The 18,645-nt window shown below is 38.6% G+C and overlaps 1 protein-coding gene across 1 annotated transcript in view; it reads right to left on the bottom strand.

The window, feature by feature from the left end:
- Positions 1–2,833: 2,833 nt before the first annotated feature.
- The window catches only part of LOC114554648 (multidrug resistance-associated protein 9), a 44,805-nt gene continuing 28,993 nt past the window's right edge, over positions 2,834–18,645 (bottom strand). Inside the window, exons 17-27 of the mRNA XM_028576610.1 lie at positions 8,070–8,252; positions 7,644–7,870; positions 7,112–7,249; positions 6,689–6,878; positions 6,494–6,583; positions 5,588–5,777; positions 4,959–5,118; positions 4,072–4,150; positions 3,671–3,784; positions 3,138–3,302; positions 2,834–3,056 (exon numbers count right to left, since the gene is read on the bottom strand). Of these exons, the coding sequence (XP_028432411.1) occupies positions 2,964–3,056; positions 3,138–3,302; positions 3,671–3,784; positions 4,072–4,150; positions 4,959–5,118; positions 5,588–5,777; positions 6,494–6,583; positions 6,689–6,878; positions 7,112–7,249; positions 7,644–7,870; positions 8,070–8,252 (1,629 nt within the window). The 3' untranslated portion in view covers positions 2,834–2,963. The remainder of the gene's footprint in view (positions 3,057–3,137; positions 3,303–3,670; positions 3,785–4,071; positions 4,151–4,958; positions 5,119–5,587; positions 5,778–6,493; positions 6,584–6,688; positions 6,879–7,111; positions 7,250–7,643; positions 7,871–8,069; positions 8,253–18,645) is intronic.

Genomic DNA, 18,645 nt, shown 5'->3' with positions numbered 1-18,645 from the left:
TGGTGTTCCTCAAGGAAGTTGCCTCGGACCTTTGTTATTTTCAATTTTCACAAATGATATGCCGTATATACTCAGTAAGGCATCATTAACTATGTTTGCAGATGATTGTACTCTTTATTATGCAGCCCCTACATGTTCAGAGCTTAATCAGGTTCTGTCTTGTGAAATTAGCAAATTGTATAATTGGATCAACACAAATAAGCTTGTACTAAATCTTTCAAAAACTATGAGTATAATATTTGGTTCTAAGTATAGATTATCTGACAATCCTAAAATTAATATACAAGTTAATGGTCAAAATGTACAGCAAGTGAAAAAGGTGAAGCTTCTTGGACTTTGGCTCGATTCTACATTGTCATGGTCTGATCACATCAGCAAAGTTGTTGCTAAAATGGGCAGAGCTGTTGCAGTAATGCGTAAATGTGCACAATTTTTAAATTCACGGTTGTTTAGTCGTGTTGTTTGTACATTGGTTTTGTGTCATTTGGATTATTGTTCTGTTGTATGGTCTGCTGCATCATGCAGTCATTTAAAAAATTACAAGTGGCTCAAAATAAGGCTGCTAGACTGGTCCTTGGTTGTTCTTTGAGAACTAGTGTTGCAGAAATGCATGAACGTCTTGCTTGGCTGGTGGTCAAGCACAGACTATCTGCTAATATGTTAGGATATTTTCATAGAATTATTAACACTCGATTCCAAAATTTCTTTATGACAATATAATTTACTATTCAGATATGCACTCACATTACACAAGAGGGGCGAATAGTCGACAGATTTCTTTACCCCTACCTAAATCTGACTCTATGAAGAGGACCGTGTTTTATAGGTCAATTGTGTTTTGGAACAATCTTCCAGTTGGGGTTCGGGATATCAAGGGAAAAACTGGTTTTAAAAAAAGACTAAGACTATATTTGTTTTCAACATCATAATATTGTCTGGATTGGCTGAGAGTTGTTGTATAACGTGCTATGTTGTTTTGTATTTTTTTACTATTATTCTAATCAGTACTTTTTGTGTTGTTATTTTTTATGTGTATTAATATATGATATTTTTGTGAGTAATTGTGATTGTAATTACTCACATATACGTTTTGTATGTATTGTTTGGACCCCAGGAAGACTAGCTGTCGTCTCGGCGGCGGCTAATGGGGATCCTTTTAAATAAACTAAACAAACCTCTTTTGCCTGATTTTCGCCTATTTCTCGTTCCCAAAGGGAAACGCTTATAACAGAAGAACTGTAAGGCCAAAATACATATATGAGGCATCATTTGAAACCTAATTTCTTCTACTTTATGGACATGCACTTGATTAGCATGTGATTAAAACAGAACATACACTACAGCAGTTCAAACATGGTTCAAAATAGTTATTTTGGTCCGGTCTAAAAAAACTTAATTTTTGAAAAAAAAATAACAAAAAAACACTTTGTGCCACACTATGCAGGACACAACACAAACCTTCTACACCTTGTCAAGAAGACCTATATAAAGTTTCAGAACTCTAGTCCTAACCTAATGGGAGCAAGGGAGTTTTCAGTATTTGGTATAACAGATGTCACTGGTGTGCCAAAACCTCTCCAAAACTTCTCCAAGTGACCAAATGTGCTAAATGCATTTACTCACTTCTATGCTATTAGATAAAACATACTAAATACTTAAAATGACTTACAAAACCTTTTTAAATTCATTCAAACACTGTTGATCATATTTTTTTCTCATAAATCACATGTATGCGCATGCTGGCTCTGGGAGGCGGGGCTTAGGTTTGTTACCCATTAATTTGGACTGGTTCCCATTGGATATTCCTATCATGCTATATACTGTTGGAAAGGGAATGTGATTGGCTACAACTGCCATGATTGACGTGTTGATAGCCAATGACAGCTTTTTCTAAGATGGCTGCTCAGAGAGATGACGTAGCATATTGACGCTCCACAGTGGGAGCGCTTGCTGGACGTCGGGGGCTGTCCCGGGGTGAAAACTAAACAGAAAAAGGTGGGGATAGTTTCATTGTGTAGGCAGCAACCTGAGGAAAACAAACATACCCAGCAACACGGTGCAGGGCAGGGAGAAATATATTATTTCAGACGGAACGAGATCGGCTAATGAAGTTAGCAGACAGTTAGCGGACAATTAGCATGGATTCTACAGGACAATATTCATAACCTGGATTAATTCTTTTGAAAAAACCTTGTTATCCTTTTGATCTGTGGACACTTACGGACTAGAGGAATATATATAAGCCAGGAATGGACGCGGATTGAGCGTTTAGGACAGCCTACAGGTAGGGAAGCTCGATCATTTTTTTTATTTTTTTATTTCCCAATAGCATGAGCACTAAGATCAATAATAATGCTTTGGTGCTTATGATTTCCGTAAAATGAACTGAATGATTGAATTGCAGAGAATTTTATCAATCAAACGATGTACAGCATGTCCATATTGACAAAAGTTTTGAACTTTTGTGGTTAAATACTATTATATACCATGTCAGAACATGTCTGTTAACCCCCACCGGGTCGCCGGCGACCCGGTGGGGGTTAACAGGTAAGTGTCACCAATTCAGTATCTGACCAAATGTCTCGCCTTCTGTTCCTGAGTTATGGTGTTAAATAATGGCCAAAAAAGTGTTTTTGCAGAACATTATGATGTCACAGGGAAGTTGACCTTTGCCCTTTTGGGTACAAAATGTCATCACTTTATCCTAGTAGACATTTGTGTGAAATGTTGTCATTATTAGCGTAGCAATTCTTGAGTTATTTATGTTAAGTCACAGTGACCTTTGACTACCAAATTTTAATCAGTTTAGAAATGTTGTTTTTTTCTGCATGAATGTTAAACCCCATCTCTGCTGCTCAGTTACACCTGTTATAAGCACACTGGTCCAGATTATAAAAGAAAGCATTCTTATGTTACAGTTATTAGTGTGTAGTTGTGCTGTGTTGCCACGGGGCCTCTTTAGTTCAGGTGTTCACAGTGTTAGCAGCAGTGAGCAGTGAGGAGAACAGAGAGTCTGGTCTTTGCTTCAGCACATCTGGATGGTCTAACTCTGCCACCTGTCAGACAGAACACCTACTGTAAGTCTAGGTTTTGGATCACACAAACTTTATTTTTGTGTATTAGGGTTTGTTTGTTACCTCTCCGTTGTCCATGACCAGAATACGATCTGCGTGCAGCACAGTGTTGATACGATGGGCGATGGTGAGCATGGTGCAGTCCTGGAAAGCTTCTTTGATGGTGTTCTGGATCAAGGCGTCTGTCTCTGAATCGATGGATGCCGTTGCCTCATCCAATATAATGATCTGTTGGACAACAGGGGGGATAGTTAGTGTAGACAAATAGAATTGCTGGAAAGCGGGGGCGTTACAAAGGCATAGGGTGGAGAGGGTTTTGTGGGGGGGAATAGGTACAACTGAACAAATTGACATACAGAACAAAAGAACACAATTGAGAATGATATACTGTATGAGTAAAAGACTGGCCAAAGATTCTGATCATGGTGGGTTCATTGATGTAAATGTGAATAGGGAAATGGCAAGTAGTTACCAGTTTGATTGGAGTTGCAACACATAGATATGTGGCAGTACTAATCCAGTGGCTGTTCAGTAGCAGTAAAATTGGAAGGTGTGTAAAGAAAAAGAAATCAGAAGAGGCGGATGCATGTACAAACCTTGGAGTTGCGGAGTAGTGCTCTAGCCATACACATTAGTTGTCTTTCTCCTACGGAGAAGTTCTCCCCATTCTCCAGCACCGGTGCTTGTAGTTTCCCCTCCAGTCTGGAGATCTGAGGAAACAAAATAATAACCATAATACTACGGCTATTATCACTTCTAAAAGTAACCTAGATAAACAGCGCATTAAAGGTATAGATTGACATTTTGGGAAATACACTCATGAGCTGAGAGTTAGATGAAAATATCCTTTACTACATGAGTTCAGTGGTAGAATGCAACTAAATATGTTTACTTAGGTACTGCCCTTACATTTGAGGTACTTGTACTCTGGATAAATGACCACACACTGTAATTAAACTGTAAATGTACTGTGATTCATAGAGTATGGAGAACATACCGAGTCCTTCATGTAGGTCTTCTCCAGTGCCTTCCAGATCTCCTCATCATTGTAGCTATTGAAGGGGTCTAAGTTGTATCTGTAGGCACACACATACATTATCACAGTTGGTAAGTCAGTGACTAACCCACCACAGTGAGAACAGTGAGTTCCAAAACCATAGACTGTAAAAAGTATTGGACGAAGCTTCCGGGCAAGTTCCCTAAACCTGCATTCTATGTAATTTCCAGCAGGGGCCACTGGTTGCAAAAAGAAGTCTGTTTCTATAGAAGTCTATGGGAAAATGATCCTACTTCTAACTTGACTGACTACTTCACTAAACATTATCATAATGAGTTTATTGCCTCAATCGCTACTTTCAAGTCCCCTTCAATACAGCATGATGTTCATTTAGTAAATTATGGTCCTATTTATTTTATCCTCCGATAAAGTGGAAGAAGCTTTAGGGGCGTGGCTACACAACAACCTGTCAAGCAATATAGAGGCTTAGCAATGTGAATCCATTGCAATAAGTACATTAAAATAGCGATCAACTTGTTTTGGGTGTTGTCCATGTTTTCATCTTAAACGTAATTCCCACTGGTATGTTTTCACTTCATTAAATTTAATTAGAACACTTATTATACAACATTTTTCTTAGCGCAACGCCATTGGAACCAATACCAACACTGGCTTGGCCACGTCATCCTCCCCAGCTCAACCCTCTTGTCAAAAATCGTCACATCTGGTTGCAAAAAACCAAGATGGCGGCAATCGTATCTCATAACTGGAGGCTTTAAAACGGCAGTCCACAAACCAATGGGTGATGCTACATGCTACGCCCATTGTTTTTACAGTTTATAGTGTAAACATAGAGCTCTGTGGAGTTAGGGGTTAGCTAGAGTTACCGGACTGTTCCAATAAATAGAACAGGATCCTGGGGGATGATAGACAATTTGCTGCGCAGATCCTGCAGACCAATGTCCATAATGTCCACGCCATCTATCAGGATGGTTCCTGCTGCTGGCTCCACCAGCCTGAACAGAGCCACGCCTAAAGAGGACTTTCCTGCAAGTCACAAAGCATAGAGGACCTGAGAATAGTAACCTTAATGCTTTACAGAGGTACATTTTCCCTCAGCACCCTATAGTCATGGCTTAACAAAACAACACCCTAATCCCAGTAAATTCTTTCATTTACACATTTAAATCCAAAGATGCTGCTGCAACACAGGGCTATACCATGTGTATTAGATACATTGAGCAATATAGACTATAGGTTTTGTGATTTACTCTATGTATGTATGTTTACTATGTAATATGACATATTTAAATGTGATACAAATACAAATTGCATGTGTATAGACTGTTCAAGATTCCACTCTATGATAATTAGTAATAGTTTCGTCAATCAATCATTCATCTATATTTATCTTGACATTTTCTGAATTGCCCATTAAAACCAAACTTCATTTTCTACAGTATTTCTGTATGAAATACAAAGTTATGATTAAAAAGAGCTTGAGTCAGTGTCCTACCAGAGCCTGTCCTTCCCACAATGCCCAGCTTCTCTCCAGCTTTGATGAGAAAATTGAGCCCATTCAGGACAATGGGTGTATTCTCTCTGTACCTCATCTTATAGTCCTGGAAGGTGATAGTTCCACTCTTTGGCCAGTCCTTTGGGACCTGAGCCTCCTTTATGTGTCTGGGAGCCTCAGGCTTACAATCCTGTACATAATCATTAACAACAGATGTGTCATATGATAATTTACTGCATAGCGGAAGCACAAATTGCTTTAGCATTTCTTGAGTTTAAAGGACAGTTTCAAGAAGACCAGGACAGATGGATGGAGCCAAGCAACCTGTGTATCAGTGTTGTAGTACCAGAGATCAAAAGTGGTCTTGAGACCGGTCTCAAGACCACTTTTTTAAGTCTCGAAATCGACCGCATTTTTACTCAGTCTTGTCTTGGTCTCGGATAAAGAGGACTCTGTATTTTAATTTGAGACCGGTCAAGACCACAACTGGAGGGATATCACTGAACTGCCTGTGCATTATCTAATTTTATGTGTTAACATCATTACTGTGGTTGGATGTAAAACGTCCTGCTTCAAATGCAACCAATAACTTCACGCATTTCTAATTTGAAATTTGTAACTGTTAACCCCTTCTCCCAGCCCCCCCCTGTCAGCCAAATCATCAGTAATAACATTTGGCTACCTAAACTATAAGGAAGTCTTTTGTTTTCTGTGGGTGTCTCTGGTCTTGATCTTCTTGACTCGGTCTCACCCTGCCTTGGTCTTGGTCTTGACGTGGTCTCAAGCCCTCAAAGTCTCGATACACTCTGGTCTTGGTCATGGTCTTGGTTTGGGACGTCTTGACTACAACACTGCTGTGTATAAACAGTCATTATTTTTTTACGGCAGAGAAGTCTAGAGACTGACCGTGATGTATTCCTGCAGCCGCTCCACCGAGTTGAATCTGGCCTCCACCTCCGTCGACTGCCTCACTACATACTGAAGCATGCCTGTCAGCTGGACAACACATAAACAGTCTGTAACACACATATTTTGCAGTCGCTTGCAATGGAGCTTTACAAAAAATAAACCAAATGTTCATTATTTGCTGTCCACATGTACCTGTGTGGTGTAGGATATGGCCAAGCCTTTCAAAGCCGGATTGATGAGGTCATTACTGCTGAGCACTACGAACAGAGACACCAACAAGGACATGGTCGCAGCCATGAAGTCCAGCCAGAAGGAGAGCCAACGTGTCCCGGAATTAAACAGCAAAAAGTAGTTGGAGTTGATGTCATTCAGCGACTTGAACCTACAACATGATAAAGGACATGCAAGTGCTTGTGAACATTGCACTGCCTAAACACAACCATCTGTAAAACTGTGTTTATAATGCAGACCAGCATCTGAGCCACTGGAGCTAAAACAACCTGCTGCTTTTGGATGGATGGAAAGCAGAGCAGAACATTCTCAGCGAGCCTGAAATGTCAGCAAACAAAAAGCAAAAATATAGAGTATTTTATGGAAGGAACTCTGGTTTCTTACAGTTTAATGTGGCTATCTTCTATGTTGTAGGCATGGATGGTGCTAAGGCCCTGCAGGGTAGAGGTGGTGAGAGAGATGCAGGGAGAGCGACTGATGTTCTCCATCTTCTTCATTTGACGGATACTCCTCTGGAATATACTGCAGACAAATCACAACTGATATTCAACATACTTCAAACATCTCTTTTTTTAAAAATTATATAAATATTTTATAGGCATCTTATGCTTTTATTTAGACATAAACAGAGAGAAGGGAAGACATGCAGCACAGGGCCCAGGGCCGGACTCAAACCTGGCCACTGCGGTTAAGACTGAGCCTTAGTGGTACACACCCTACCTAGGAAGCTATGTGGGCGGCGCGTGCTTAAGACGTGCAACAATTTCAATAAAAATCTAAATAATTGCAAATGACATGAACTCACTAAATGTATAATTAGCAGATACCAGATTATGAATTGATATGATTGTTATTTCCAATAGTCCCTGTAGAAATCTATTTTCATCATATTAAGACTTAACTAGTATCAACTCACAAGAGGATGAGGGTAAACAAAGCTCCCATAACAACCACAGCTACCAGCATGGCGGGGAAGACAGCCGAGATGATGATAATGGTGAAGGTGATCAGGAGACATAACTGAAAGAAAGGGTCCATGTTTTGGGGAAGCGCAATGTCCACCTCCTCTTGATCTTTGGAGAAGCGGTTGAGAATGCGGCCTGTTGGCGTCGTGTCAAAGAAACTCATGGGACTGGAGAGAATCTGAAAAAAGAAAACTATAGAGCTTCTACTAGGTCTGAAAGAAGTCATCTGTTTTAAACCCCAACCAAATTGTTATATAGTTAGACTTTTTTTAAACAGATTTTAGATATGATCATATTTAATTTACTCACAATGAGTAAACATGGTTGTCTATGTTTGATGGCATATAGATGGCTGGGGGTCAGCCATTCAACAGTACCTTCGTGAACATGGTGTCGTGAAGTTTACAGGATGCTTTCATTGTGACCCAAGTGAAGAAGAAGCATGTGATGATGGCAAATGTAACCATGACAACACCCATCACGCCATAAATAAGTTGGTAGAAGTGCAGGTCTGGGTTTTCTGAGATATCGCCCTGGTTTGAAGTTGTCCCATTGGATGACTGGGAAAACACAGAGACCATATCAGAAGCAGAATACTTCCATGCCAGTTTATTGCAAAAGAGAACAAATGTGAGATGACAAGAGGTTCTCTTCAGATATTTGCTATGAATAAACATTGCCATTTCACACTGTTAAGTTCAGATTACAATATTAAGTGGCCTGCCAGTTGTTGAATTTCATTGACCGGCTGTGTTGCAGAGGACTGGCAGGCAGAGGACAGTAACGGCCAATGTTCAGGGGAGGAGATGGCCATGTCTGTACTTAGGGATGTAAAATGACTTCTTGTCTCCCTCTGCAGGAAACATTTGGATGGTGTATAACCTTTCATCACACAGGAGCCCAAGTCCATTCAACCAGGTATATATAACGTCAACAGTTTTAATAAAGATAATTTCTTCATAGGTGGTCATCATCATGGGAGTCGTTGAGTTTAGCTGTGTGAGCTGGCAATTAAATAAACTGATTGTAGGTATATTATAGAAAGAGTTTATATCTGTCCTGGCTGCCTTACAAAATGTTTTCATGATTTTAGTCCTCCTTTAATCTTCTTTTTCATGCTATCTTTCATGCTATATTTTTTTTCTCACTCCATTCTCCCATTTCCCATATTGTATCGCATTCCTTTTTCTTATTTGTGCAATACTGGATATACACTATCCTCATCTTCATATATGTAAAGTGTTATATTTTATTTATGTCATCCCATGTTGTCTAAAATGTTATTGTGATTTTATATTATTTTATCTTTTATGTGACTCATGCTTTTCTGCTGAGCTGACACATCAAATACATTTCATTGCATCATTGACCCTTTGTTAACCTATATATGACAAATAAAACTTGAAACTAGTCACAGACAGTTTAGTTCTGTCTGTTCTCTAAAGGCACGCCACCTACCGATGTGGCTCAGCCGTAAACATAGACAGTAAAGTTGCGTGAGGAAAAAGAAACCAACGTCTTTGACCAACCATTGTGGAAAAGATTGAGTAACACAGAATGTGTGAAGAAAAGTATTTACTTCTTACTACTTCTTGTTGGAGCATATAAGAATCTGTATTGTTTTTAGTTGTGGGAAGTCACACACTCATTGAGAAAACATTCACATTTCAACTGTGAGAGAGAGAGAGAGAGAGAGAGAGAGAGAAGGTTCTCACCCCATCACCCTGCGTTTCGATGTATAGTTACATCTTCATCAGAGTACTTGGAGAGAATGGGCAATGGAGCCCTTAATAAAGATCATCAACAGGTGTGATTGTGCTCAAGAGGGGCGGTGACAATCTAAAGTTACACCCATCTCAACCAAGGTGTTACACTCAGTAATCAATTGTTAAAGGGCAAATGCCCATAGCCAAGCCAAAAATGAATATATATACAAACAAAAATATACAGATGTAAAAACATTTATACAAATGTAAAAAATTTGAAAAGTTTTTTACAAAAATGTTCACAGGGCAATGGGGACTAAAAGTATATTTATCTAAATATTATACTGTAACACACTTTGACATTAGAGAAAGCAAGTCAGATTAAATTCTTCATTTAAGCCTAGAGGTTCTAAAGAGCCAAGTGTATGTATCCAAAAGCATGGGACAGGGCTCAAAGTTCAGATTGCGCCTTACTTTTGAAGAAAAAACCTGTTACAAACAACACCCAGTGTATTCTTTTCGACCGGCTACACTCCAGAAGCAGGAAGAATGAAAAATGTTATTCGCAAGCACTGGCATATCCTTAAGAGTGACCCGACACTGAAAGACATATGCGCCAATCCGCCCAGGTTCATATTTAGATGTGCCGGTAATATTCGTGACCGACTGGTCCACTCAGACATGTCTAATCCACCTCAGACTACTTGGCTTTCCAACCCACCTCTTGGTTTTTATAAATGTGGTAATTGCGCGCAATGCTCGAATTTGACAAATACGAAGGAATTTTCACATCCCCGCACTGGCAAGAAATATTCTATCTCTTCATTTATTAATTGTAACAGTACACATGTAGTGTACCTTCTAAAATGCCCTTGTGGACTGGCGTATATAGGTCAAACTAAACGTCAGCTCAAATTAAGGATATCTGAACACAAGACAGCTATTTGCACCCAGAACATAACTCATGCTATGGCGAGGCATTACATGCAGGCTAATCATGGCTCCCCTGCATCACTGAGGTTCTGGGGAATTGAGAAAATCACACCCCCACCCAGGGGTGGTGATATCATCAATAAACTCCTATGCAGGGAAGCCTTTTGGATACATACACTTGGCTCTTTACAAACCTCTAGGCTTAAATGAAGAATTTAATCTGACTTGCTTTCTCTAATGTCAAAGTGTGTTACAGTATAATATTTAGATAAATATATTTTTAGTCCCCATTGCCCTGTGAACATTTTTGTAAAAAACATTTAACATTTTTTACATTTGTATACATTTTTTTACATCTGTATATTTTTGTTTGTATATATTCATTTTTGGCTTGGCTATGGGCATTTGCCCTTTAACGACTGTTTACTGAGTGTAACACCTTGGTTGAGATGGGTGTAACTTGTCACCGCCCCTCTTGAGCACAATCACACCTGTTGATGATCTTTATTAAGGGCTCCATAGCCCATTCTCTCCAAGGACTCTGATGAAGATGTAACTATACATCAAAACGTTAGTCACTGTTATGCACCTTAAAGGAGAATTCCGGTCGATTTCAACCCGTAGTTCTGTTGTCTGTAAATCAGGAGTACTGTCAGTAGCAAGAAAAACGAAAACAAACGGTGCCGCCTACACCGAGTTATGTGACAGAAAGGCATAAAAGTTGTGTTAATCCTAACCTCTGTTTATGTACTGCTTTCCGGTCAAGTCCTCAACAATCGAGTGCCAATCTCATACAATCCAATAATCCAAAATGTATTTTTTCCAAAAAAAAACGATTTGCCGAGGTCCTGTCCATAGTAATGAGCAGGTATCATCAGGCTGTAACCTGACACCGCAGTGAAGCAGAACTGACCTGCAGTTCAGCAGCTCATTTGCATAGGTAACCTAGCAACGGCGGAGCCTGCCTGTCAAGCAGGGAGGAGCTCACAGAGCTGACAGACGGAGCTTGGAGTTAGATCAGGACTAATATCAGAAAATGGTTTGAGTTTGTGCCTTTCCAAAATTACGGCAACCAAATGAAGAGATATTTGAGCTTGAGCTTTCACCGTCTACAACCTCCGCAGCCGGGAGATTTTACCGTTATGGCTGGTTGCACTTCAGCTCCCTTGATAACATTAGCTACATGAGAGAGATTACCGTGTGTAGCGAACATTGACTTCACCGAAAAGAGCGTCAAGAGGAAAATGCCATTCCTAAAGCGAAAAGACCAGCTGCAGACAAATTGGAGGTAACGTATTTATTATTTATACTTTCCAAGGCTATTGTAATTCTCACTTTTTTTTCTGTGAAGAAATGTTTCACGGTGTTGGTGAATTCTTGAAAAAAAAAAAAAAACACTAAATGTTGTAACTCCCGTTACTGAGACCCGTGTATGATATTACCGACATGTAATTAGTAATGAGTTATATTACTGCGTTACAGCAAAAATGTATATATTACTGTAATTGCCTTACACCCAACACTGATTATGATAGATGCATCCTCAATGTTACGGTTTTGGCCATTGAGTCTGACTACAATGCTCTTTCTCCTTCTTACTTATTTAAGGGACACCATCCAGTGACATAGAGACAGAATAGCTGCAGTGCCACAGTCAACTCCCAAGAAGGCGTCCAGCTGGTCATCCAGCCAGTTTCAAAATAGTTATTTCAAGTCCACAGAAGAAGAAAAACCCTTACCCCGTCATGGACAGAGAAGAAGGCGACTGCTTTGTAACATAGCCCCAGTTCCTCTGCTGGATAAGAGTGAACTGGTTACTCAAGCCAGGTCACATTATAAGAGCATGTTCTAGGCCTAGGAAAAGAGTACTGAACTATTTTTTCTTTGTACACTTCAGACTATGCTGCAGCATGATTATGTATAAAACCACACACTGTACTGTACATAGTTTACATTAATTGTGTCTAGATTGTGATATTGTTATTTCCTTTTTGTTGAAGTAAAGACACAAAAGCACAAATGTAATGTGTATTGTTATATTATAAAACCACTGTAACAGACAGGTGCAGTATAGAACTGTACAATGTACTTATTCTTACAATTTATTTATTCTTACAATTTACTTATTCAACTTTACTTGTACAATATACATATTCTTACGTTTTCCTAATATAACTGTGCAATTGCTTTGTTTATTCCTAGTAATGGCCATACCAAGTATTACTAGTAATGATAGTTTTTGACTCAGAAAATGTCCTCTGCCTCTTTGAATCCTGTGTAACTTCCAGTTGGGGAGGGGTACTCTTGTCTGATTGCTGCTATAACACTGGTAGGCAATGTTCTTCTGGTGCCCCGGCCAAGGCACTCTCCTCTCAGAACCCTGTGATGGAAGTTTCCTATGAAGCAGCAGCGTTTAGAAATATCAATGATTAAATGAAAACGAATAACGACTGTTAGAGAATTAAACCAAAGTTTGGTCTTTGAGTATTTATTTACATTTGCAAATGGAGAAAACACAGTTTCAAAGGTACACGCAGCACAACTGAAAATGTCTTTCTAAACTAAAATCTAAACATCACATCATCATATAGTCAAAACCTCTCTTTAGCCACCCCTCTCACTTTATCTTTTAACATGGCCATAGTTCAAAAGAGGACATCATTAAAAGTCAAACTATCCTCACCTTCCCCTCTGCTCCTGTTCTTTTCATTAGCCTAAACAACACTTTTATCTCAGGAGACAGAAACCTACGTAGTTCTCACTGTGGTAAACAGTCATCGACCTTCTCCACTTCTATCTAAACAAAAAGTCAACAATGTGAGAGGCTAGTGTCTCTCCAAAAATAAAGCTTCTAGGCTAAGAGTTCATGGCTGCAGCTGTCCCTCTCTGGTCTTTAAGAGTCTACGAAGAAGGAACAGCTTTCTATGGAGGTTTTAAACAATCTTTAAGCAAATGGTTAAAATCATTAATCAATAATGGTTAAAACAAAATTTGCCACCACAGTCCACCCTTTTGATTACAAAATAATCACAAAAAATAAATTTTACCTTTAAAGATTCAAACCTTATTAAATCATTAATCATTTTAAAAGATTCAAACTTTACTTCTTAAAGATTCAAACTTATGGATATAATTGTCTATTGCTGAAATGCTGTTTTTGAAAGAGGTACAAAAAAAACCCTTTTTTAATTGTAGCAAGCTTTCACGTCTAAGTAAAAATCATTAAAACAAAATTTTAATCAGTCTTACACATTATCAGAAACGATGTCCAGGACCTCATCACCATATCTGGACATACGAAACAAGTCAGAGGACTCAGTGTTCTGAAGTGCCTGATACTGTATCATGTTTACCATGAAGATGGAGGAAATCATTTTCTTGACAAGTGGGATTATGCAGCATACACAGATCAGGAAACCAAACATCAAAGTTATTAGTGGTGCAACAAATCTAGCTAACCACGCTTTCCATCCCCCTTGAAAAACCCAGGCCCACCAGTCCCATCCTGCATAGTGTTCTGGGACGTCCTGTGCTTTGAGGTTAATCAAAAGTAGGTTCAAGTGGTGAATGGTGTCAGTGATGTTTCCTGAAATGTCTGGGATGAATGTGCAACAGTGTGTTCCAATGATGTCACATAATCCCCCCTGTGCTGCTAGCAATAGGTCCAATCCCATCTGATGCTGCATTAGCATGTTTCTCATAGCTCGCATAACAGGAGGAAATTCTCCAAACCCTGAAATCATCATAGCAGTCAAATTCTCAAGACTTTCCTGAACCTGATCAATGTTATGGGCATTTTTCACTGTCCCATACCAAGGAAAGAATCCTTATTTTAATATAAATCAATTGAAACACGCTCAGTGCAATTATCAAAGCTCTCACAGAGTGAAAGTTGAGAAGAATCAGAATCAAACTGAACCCTCCTTGTCTCTAACATCATTAAGTGCTGTCAGAGCACAAATAAAATTCAGTTATTCTATGTGTGTGGTTTCACTGGAAACAGAAATCATAACCTACATCACGTGTACATTTCCTAACTAAACCCAAATCATTCCTTAGTAGAAAATGTATCTATTAGATAATCTTTCAAGAGTCTTAGTCAAACGTGGTGTTTATACGTGTCATCAAAATGTGGAAGGTGAAATTACTTCAATGTAATAAAAGATCCACAAGGAACTTTTCCTAAGTTCTAAAGCACACAACAAAATGGCCTAGGTCTTTATTCTTAACTTTGTTCAATATTAACAATAATGCTGTTTAGGAATAATTTACTTTCTTTATCAATAATCTATCAGTTGAGTTTGTGTGGTCATGAGGAACCACATAAAGTACAAAACCCCAATTTAGTATCATTCGTATGCCAAACATCCCTTTGCCTATTATCGGAGTTAATCATTACAGTAATATTAGCTCTGTACTCGTAATTATTTTATTCCAACCACCATTTTCTCATTGATATGGAAAGTAGTGAACGCATCACCTGTCTTTTCCTCCAGTCACCCTAGTGTGTTGGTGTATGTAAATGTTGGGAGGAATGGTTACACCTGATTTATCATACTTTTCTCTCAACAAAGATAAAATGCAAAAACCATAAATGCAATAGAAAATCATAATAATCACACTACAAATGTGGAATAACCCCCCCCATGTTCTTCTTGAAGGGTACCTGTTCCAGTCCTTTCTGTCCATCTGCTCCATGTGTGTTCAGAGCACTCTGCTCTGAAAGTGTGTGTGTTCATCTCAGAGGAATGTCAACAGTTCCTCAAAAGAATGTGCAGTGAGTGTGTGTGTGTTCAGAGAGAGAGAGGTGGTGTGTTCTCTACAATTGTGAAGTATATTCTGCTGTCACTGTCAGAGAATGTGCTGTGGTTGTCAGAGAAGAGATCAGTATCACTGCTGTCTTCTGAAAGGATTTTAAACAGCAGGCTACAATACCAATATGTAGCTTCTGGTTTTTCCTCCTTGGAAAAACTTCTCGTTTTCCTCCTCTCTCAATGTGTTGCAAACAGTGAGAAAAACTCCAGTTTTCCCCGATTGATTTCAGAGATAGCACAGAAACGCCGTCTGTCAGGCTGATCTCTGAATCGATTTCCCTCGTAGGTGACTCAGCAGAGGATCTGCTCGTCACTTGTTGCAGGTTGTAGAAAAACCCTGTCCTCCTCTTCTCCTCCGGAACCTTTTGTAGTGATGCGTGTATCCAGGTGACTCTCCCTGGAACCTTTCACTGCCCTGTGTCACTGGAACGATCTCGATGGTCTCTTTCACCGTCTATCTGCCAATCCTTCCTCCTGAAGTTGTTATCACCATGGAATCCCCAGGCTTGACAACTGGATTCTCATGGCCAAAAGAGCAGAAGAAAATTCTCACGCAATAACCTACCCTAACCTATCATTTCCCTTATACTGCCGTGGAAGAAATAGGTGTTTTTATTATGGGCCTCTCCCTACCTATGTATAAATAAAGAAAAAAAATCTTTAGAGCAAAATTCTTTGGAGCAAATCGGAACCAATAAAACAAAAACAATTACTATTGCATCCCCTTACACTACTGTGTCAATCAGGGGGTAGATGATCCTTTTGTTTACAGTTGAACTATCAATTTTGTCAATTTTGTTCTCAGCTAAGCAGATTTTTTCTTTAAATGTACAGTTGTTAACTATTCTATCACTTTGGTTATTCAAGGTCCTTTAAACTGGAGCTACAGTGATGTCACAACAAGTGTTTCAAACGTCTTTAGAAAAATTATTTAACACTATTTATTTCCCTTGCTACTTTATTAAACCCCTTATTTATCATTGCTATACTATATCCCTCCTTTTTGAGACATGACAAAGCTCATGACTCAAAAGCAATATAGATAATCTGTTTAATATTCTAATCCTTAACATTGTTCTAGGTTTTACAGCAAATCCTGTTTATCAGTAACCAAAGTTCAATGAATAATTTCTTAAGGAGAATTTTCACCACAGTAAAGTTTTCAACGTCAACATCAACTAATTTAGTTAAAACAATTTGTGATATAGCAACTCAAAAACTCATTAGAGTACGACATGAAACGTACTGCTTTTAGGATTAAATCTCATTTAAACCTTCATTTATTCAATATCACCATTAAACTAAGACGAATTACCCAAAATACATTGTTTATGTCATTTTTTATCTCCAGTTTACAAACCAAAGTAACACTAATTACTATCTGCTAGTTCCAAGAATCATTACAAATTAAAGTTTTTAGCCTTCTAAAGCACACCTAATCACGTGTACTTTGAACATCTATTTATCCAAATCGTTACCTGTTACGGGAAACATATCACATATTTTTCATTAAACCAAAATTTCACTTGTACTACTGTACTACTCATGTTTGGTTTTAGCTTGTGCCTTATCTGTGTGGTGTGTGTGTGTCTCCTCCTCTGGCTGTCCTCTGTCAAAGAAAGAAGGATCTCTCCAGGGTACATATAAACACACTGTTATTCTTTCTGTAATTTATGGCATCATTAATTAGCAAATCAATGTATTCCTGAAAGGTGTGTCAAGGTGTACAGCTTACCATCACCCAGAACTATAAAACAATATTTACTGTCTTTTCTACTGGAACACTGAGGAAAGAAAAACGTTAGACGAAACAACAGAGAATCAAAACCTTTAACATTCCCTGCAGAATGTTATGTTTAGCTGTGGGAGACATTAGGTGGTCGAGCATAGACCCTCTGCATTACTGCTTGAAGGTCCTGAATGAAACTAAACTTTAACATTTGTAATAAAAATGATTCTTCTTATTTATGTTACTTGAGAGAATAAGTGTACGTGTTGGAGAATCTAAACATGGAACTATAAACCCCATCCGTCAATAAAGAGTTAAAAACACGGTCGGATTTCTGTGGATTACTTCCTGTTTTAGCGTGTACTGATGTTTCTGGGGCCTGTAGTCCGAACGCAGCTTGATGACTACAGGTTAACAATTTGTCTATCAATCCACGTCACATTTGTGTGTTTTGTCCAGAGATAACGCTGTACCTGAGACAAAAAGTGGTGAAACATCAGTATATAAAAATGTCATTTTTACCGTGTGAATATTCATCTATTGTAGTCACAGGTTCACTGAATATGTAAAACACTGTGAATACAAGGCCTACGCTGTCGTATAGGTTTTCTATAGTCTCCTGTCGATGGAGACAAATAAAAACATTATCAGTAATGTCAGTCCAGTCAGTAAATTTTTACAAATAGTCACAAGGTGTCCTAGGTCTGTCTCCTCTTCTGTTGGAGACAAAGAAACATGAATGTGAGCTTTTGAGTTAGAATTTCTGAAAAACTAATAGTTTATCAGTCAAGGTGACAGCCACTGGACATGCGTATATGCCAGTAGACAAAGAAAACTCATACTCGTCCTTTGATTTGTTAAAAAAAACTTTTCAACGTAGTCTTCATCAGGGTCAAAAGGTGACAAAAGGAATGCATGTAATATTTGTGATTCCTTAAACTTAACTACAGGTGTCCCAATTTGTTACCGTAATCAGGAGATTAACAGACTGACATGGTACGTGTTACATTCAAATTTGTAAACAAATACGTACTTTTAGGCTGCAACAAAAATATGTCAGCCAAAGAGTGATTTTTATCAAACCGCACAAACTTTAAAGCCAGTGGGCAAAAGAATAAACATTCCTAAGACCCGTGGGTGAAAGAATGTCTTCAATTTCAAATAGACATTTTCAAATGCAATCTGCATAACAAGTTTACAGGACACTCAGATGGAAGGGAGAAAGAAACAATGAACATTTTCCTTTCTTATCTAGTTCAGGATCCTAAGGATCTGAATATACTCAAATCATAAGAATGGTGAACTTCTCTGAGATAACCATTCTTCTAACCATTTCTCTAAGTGAAAAAAAAACCCTAGTTTACCAGAGAGCTTCTGGTTTGAAGAACAAAACTTCACTAAACCCAAATTGTTGCTCCCAAATCAACTAAAAATCCAATTTTCTTCCCTTGTATAATTAACACCATGGTTGGCAATTTGTATACACACCAGACAAACACATTGAATACTTGGACATATTTTCCAAAAGTTATTTCTGTTTGTCGTGCTGTTTTTGCGTCTAATTTGATCTGTCTATCGTGTGGGGAGTGTTTGTAGCGTGCAAAAAGCATGTCTTCATTGCAAGCATGTGTATGTACGTGTATGTCTGTATGAACTGTTTTTAGGGATCTGGCAGTCCCAGCATCGGAGAAGACTGCAGAGACAGTTACATATTCACGATGCTTCAATAGCTTTGGCAGCAAAAGTCTTACCGTGACATCAGGAACGTGTA

The sequence above is a fragment of the Perca flavescens genome, chromosome 1 (assembly GCF_004354835.1).
Source record: "Perca flavescens isolate YP-PL-M2 chromosome 1, PFLA_1.0, whole genome shotgun sequence".
In the NCBI taxonomy this organism is placed as follows: Eukaryota; Metazoa; Chordata; class Actinopteri; order Perciformes; family Percidae; genus Perca; species Perca flavescens.
The sequence above is the reverse complement of the archived record's forward strand: the minus strand, read 5'-3'. Positions and strand labels throughout refer to the sequence as shown.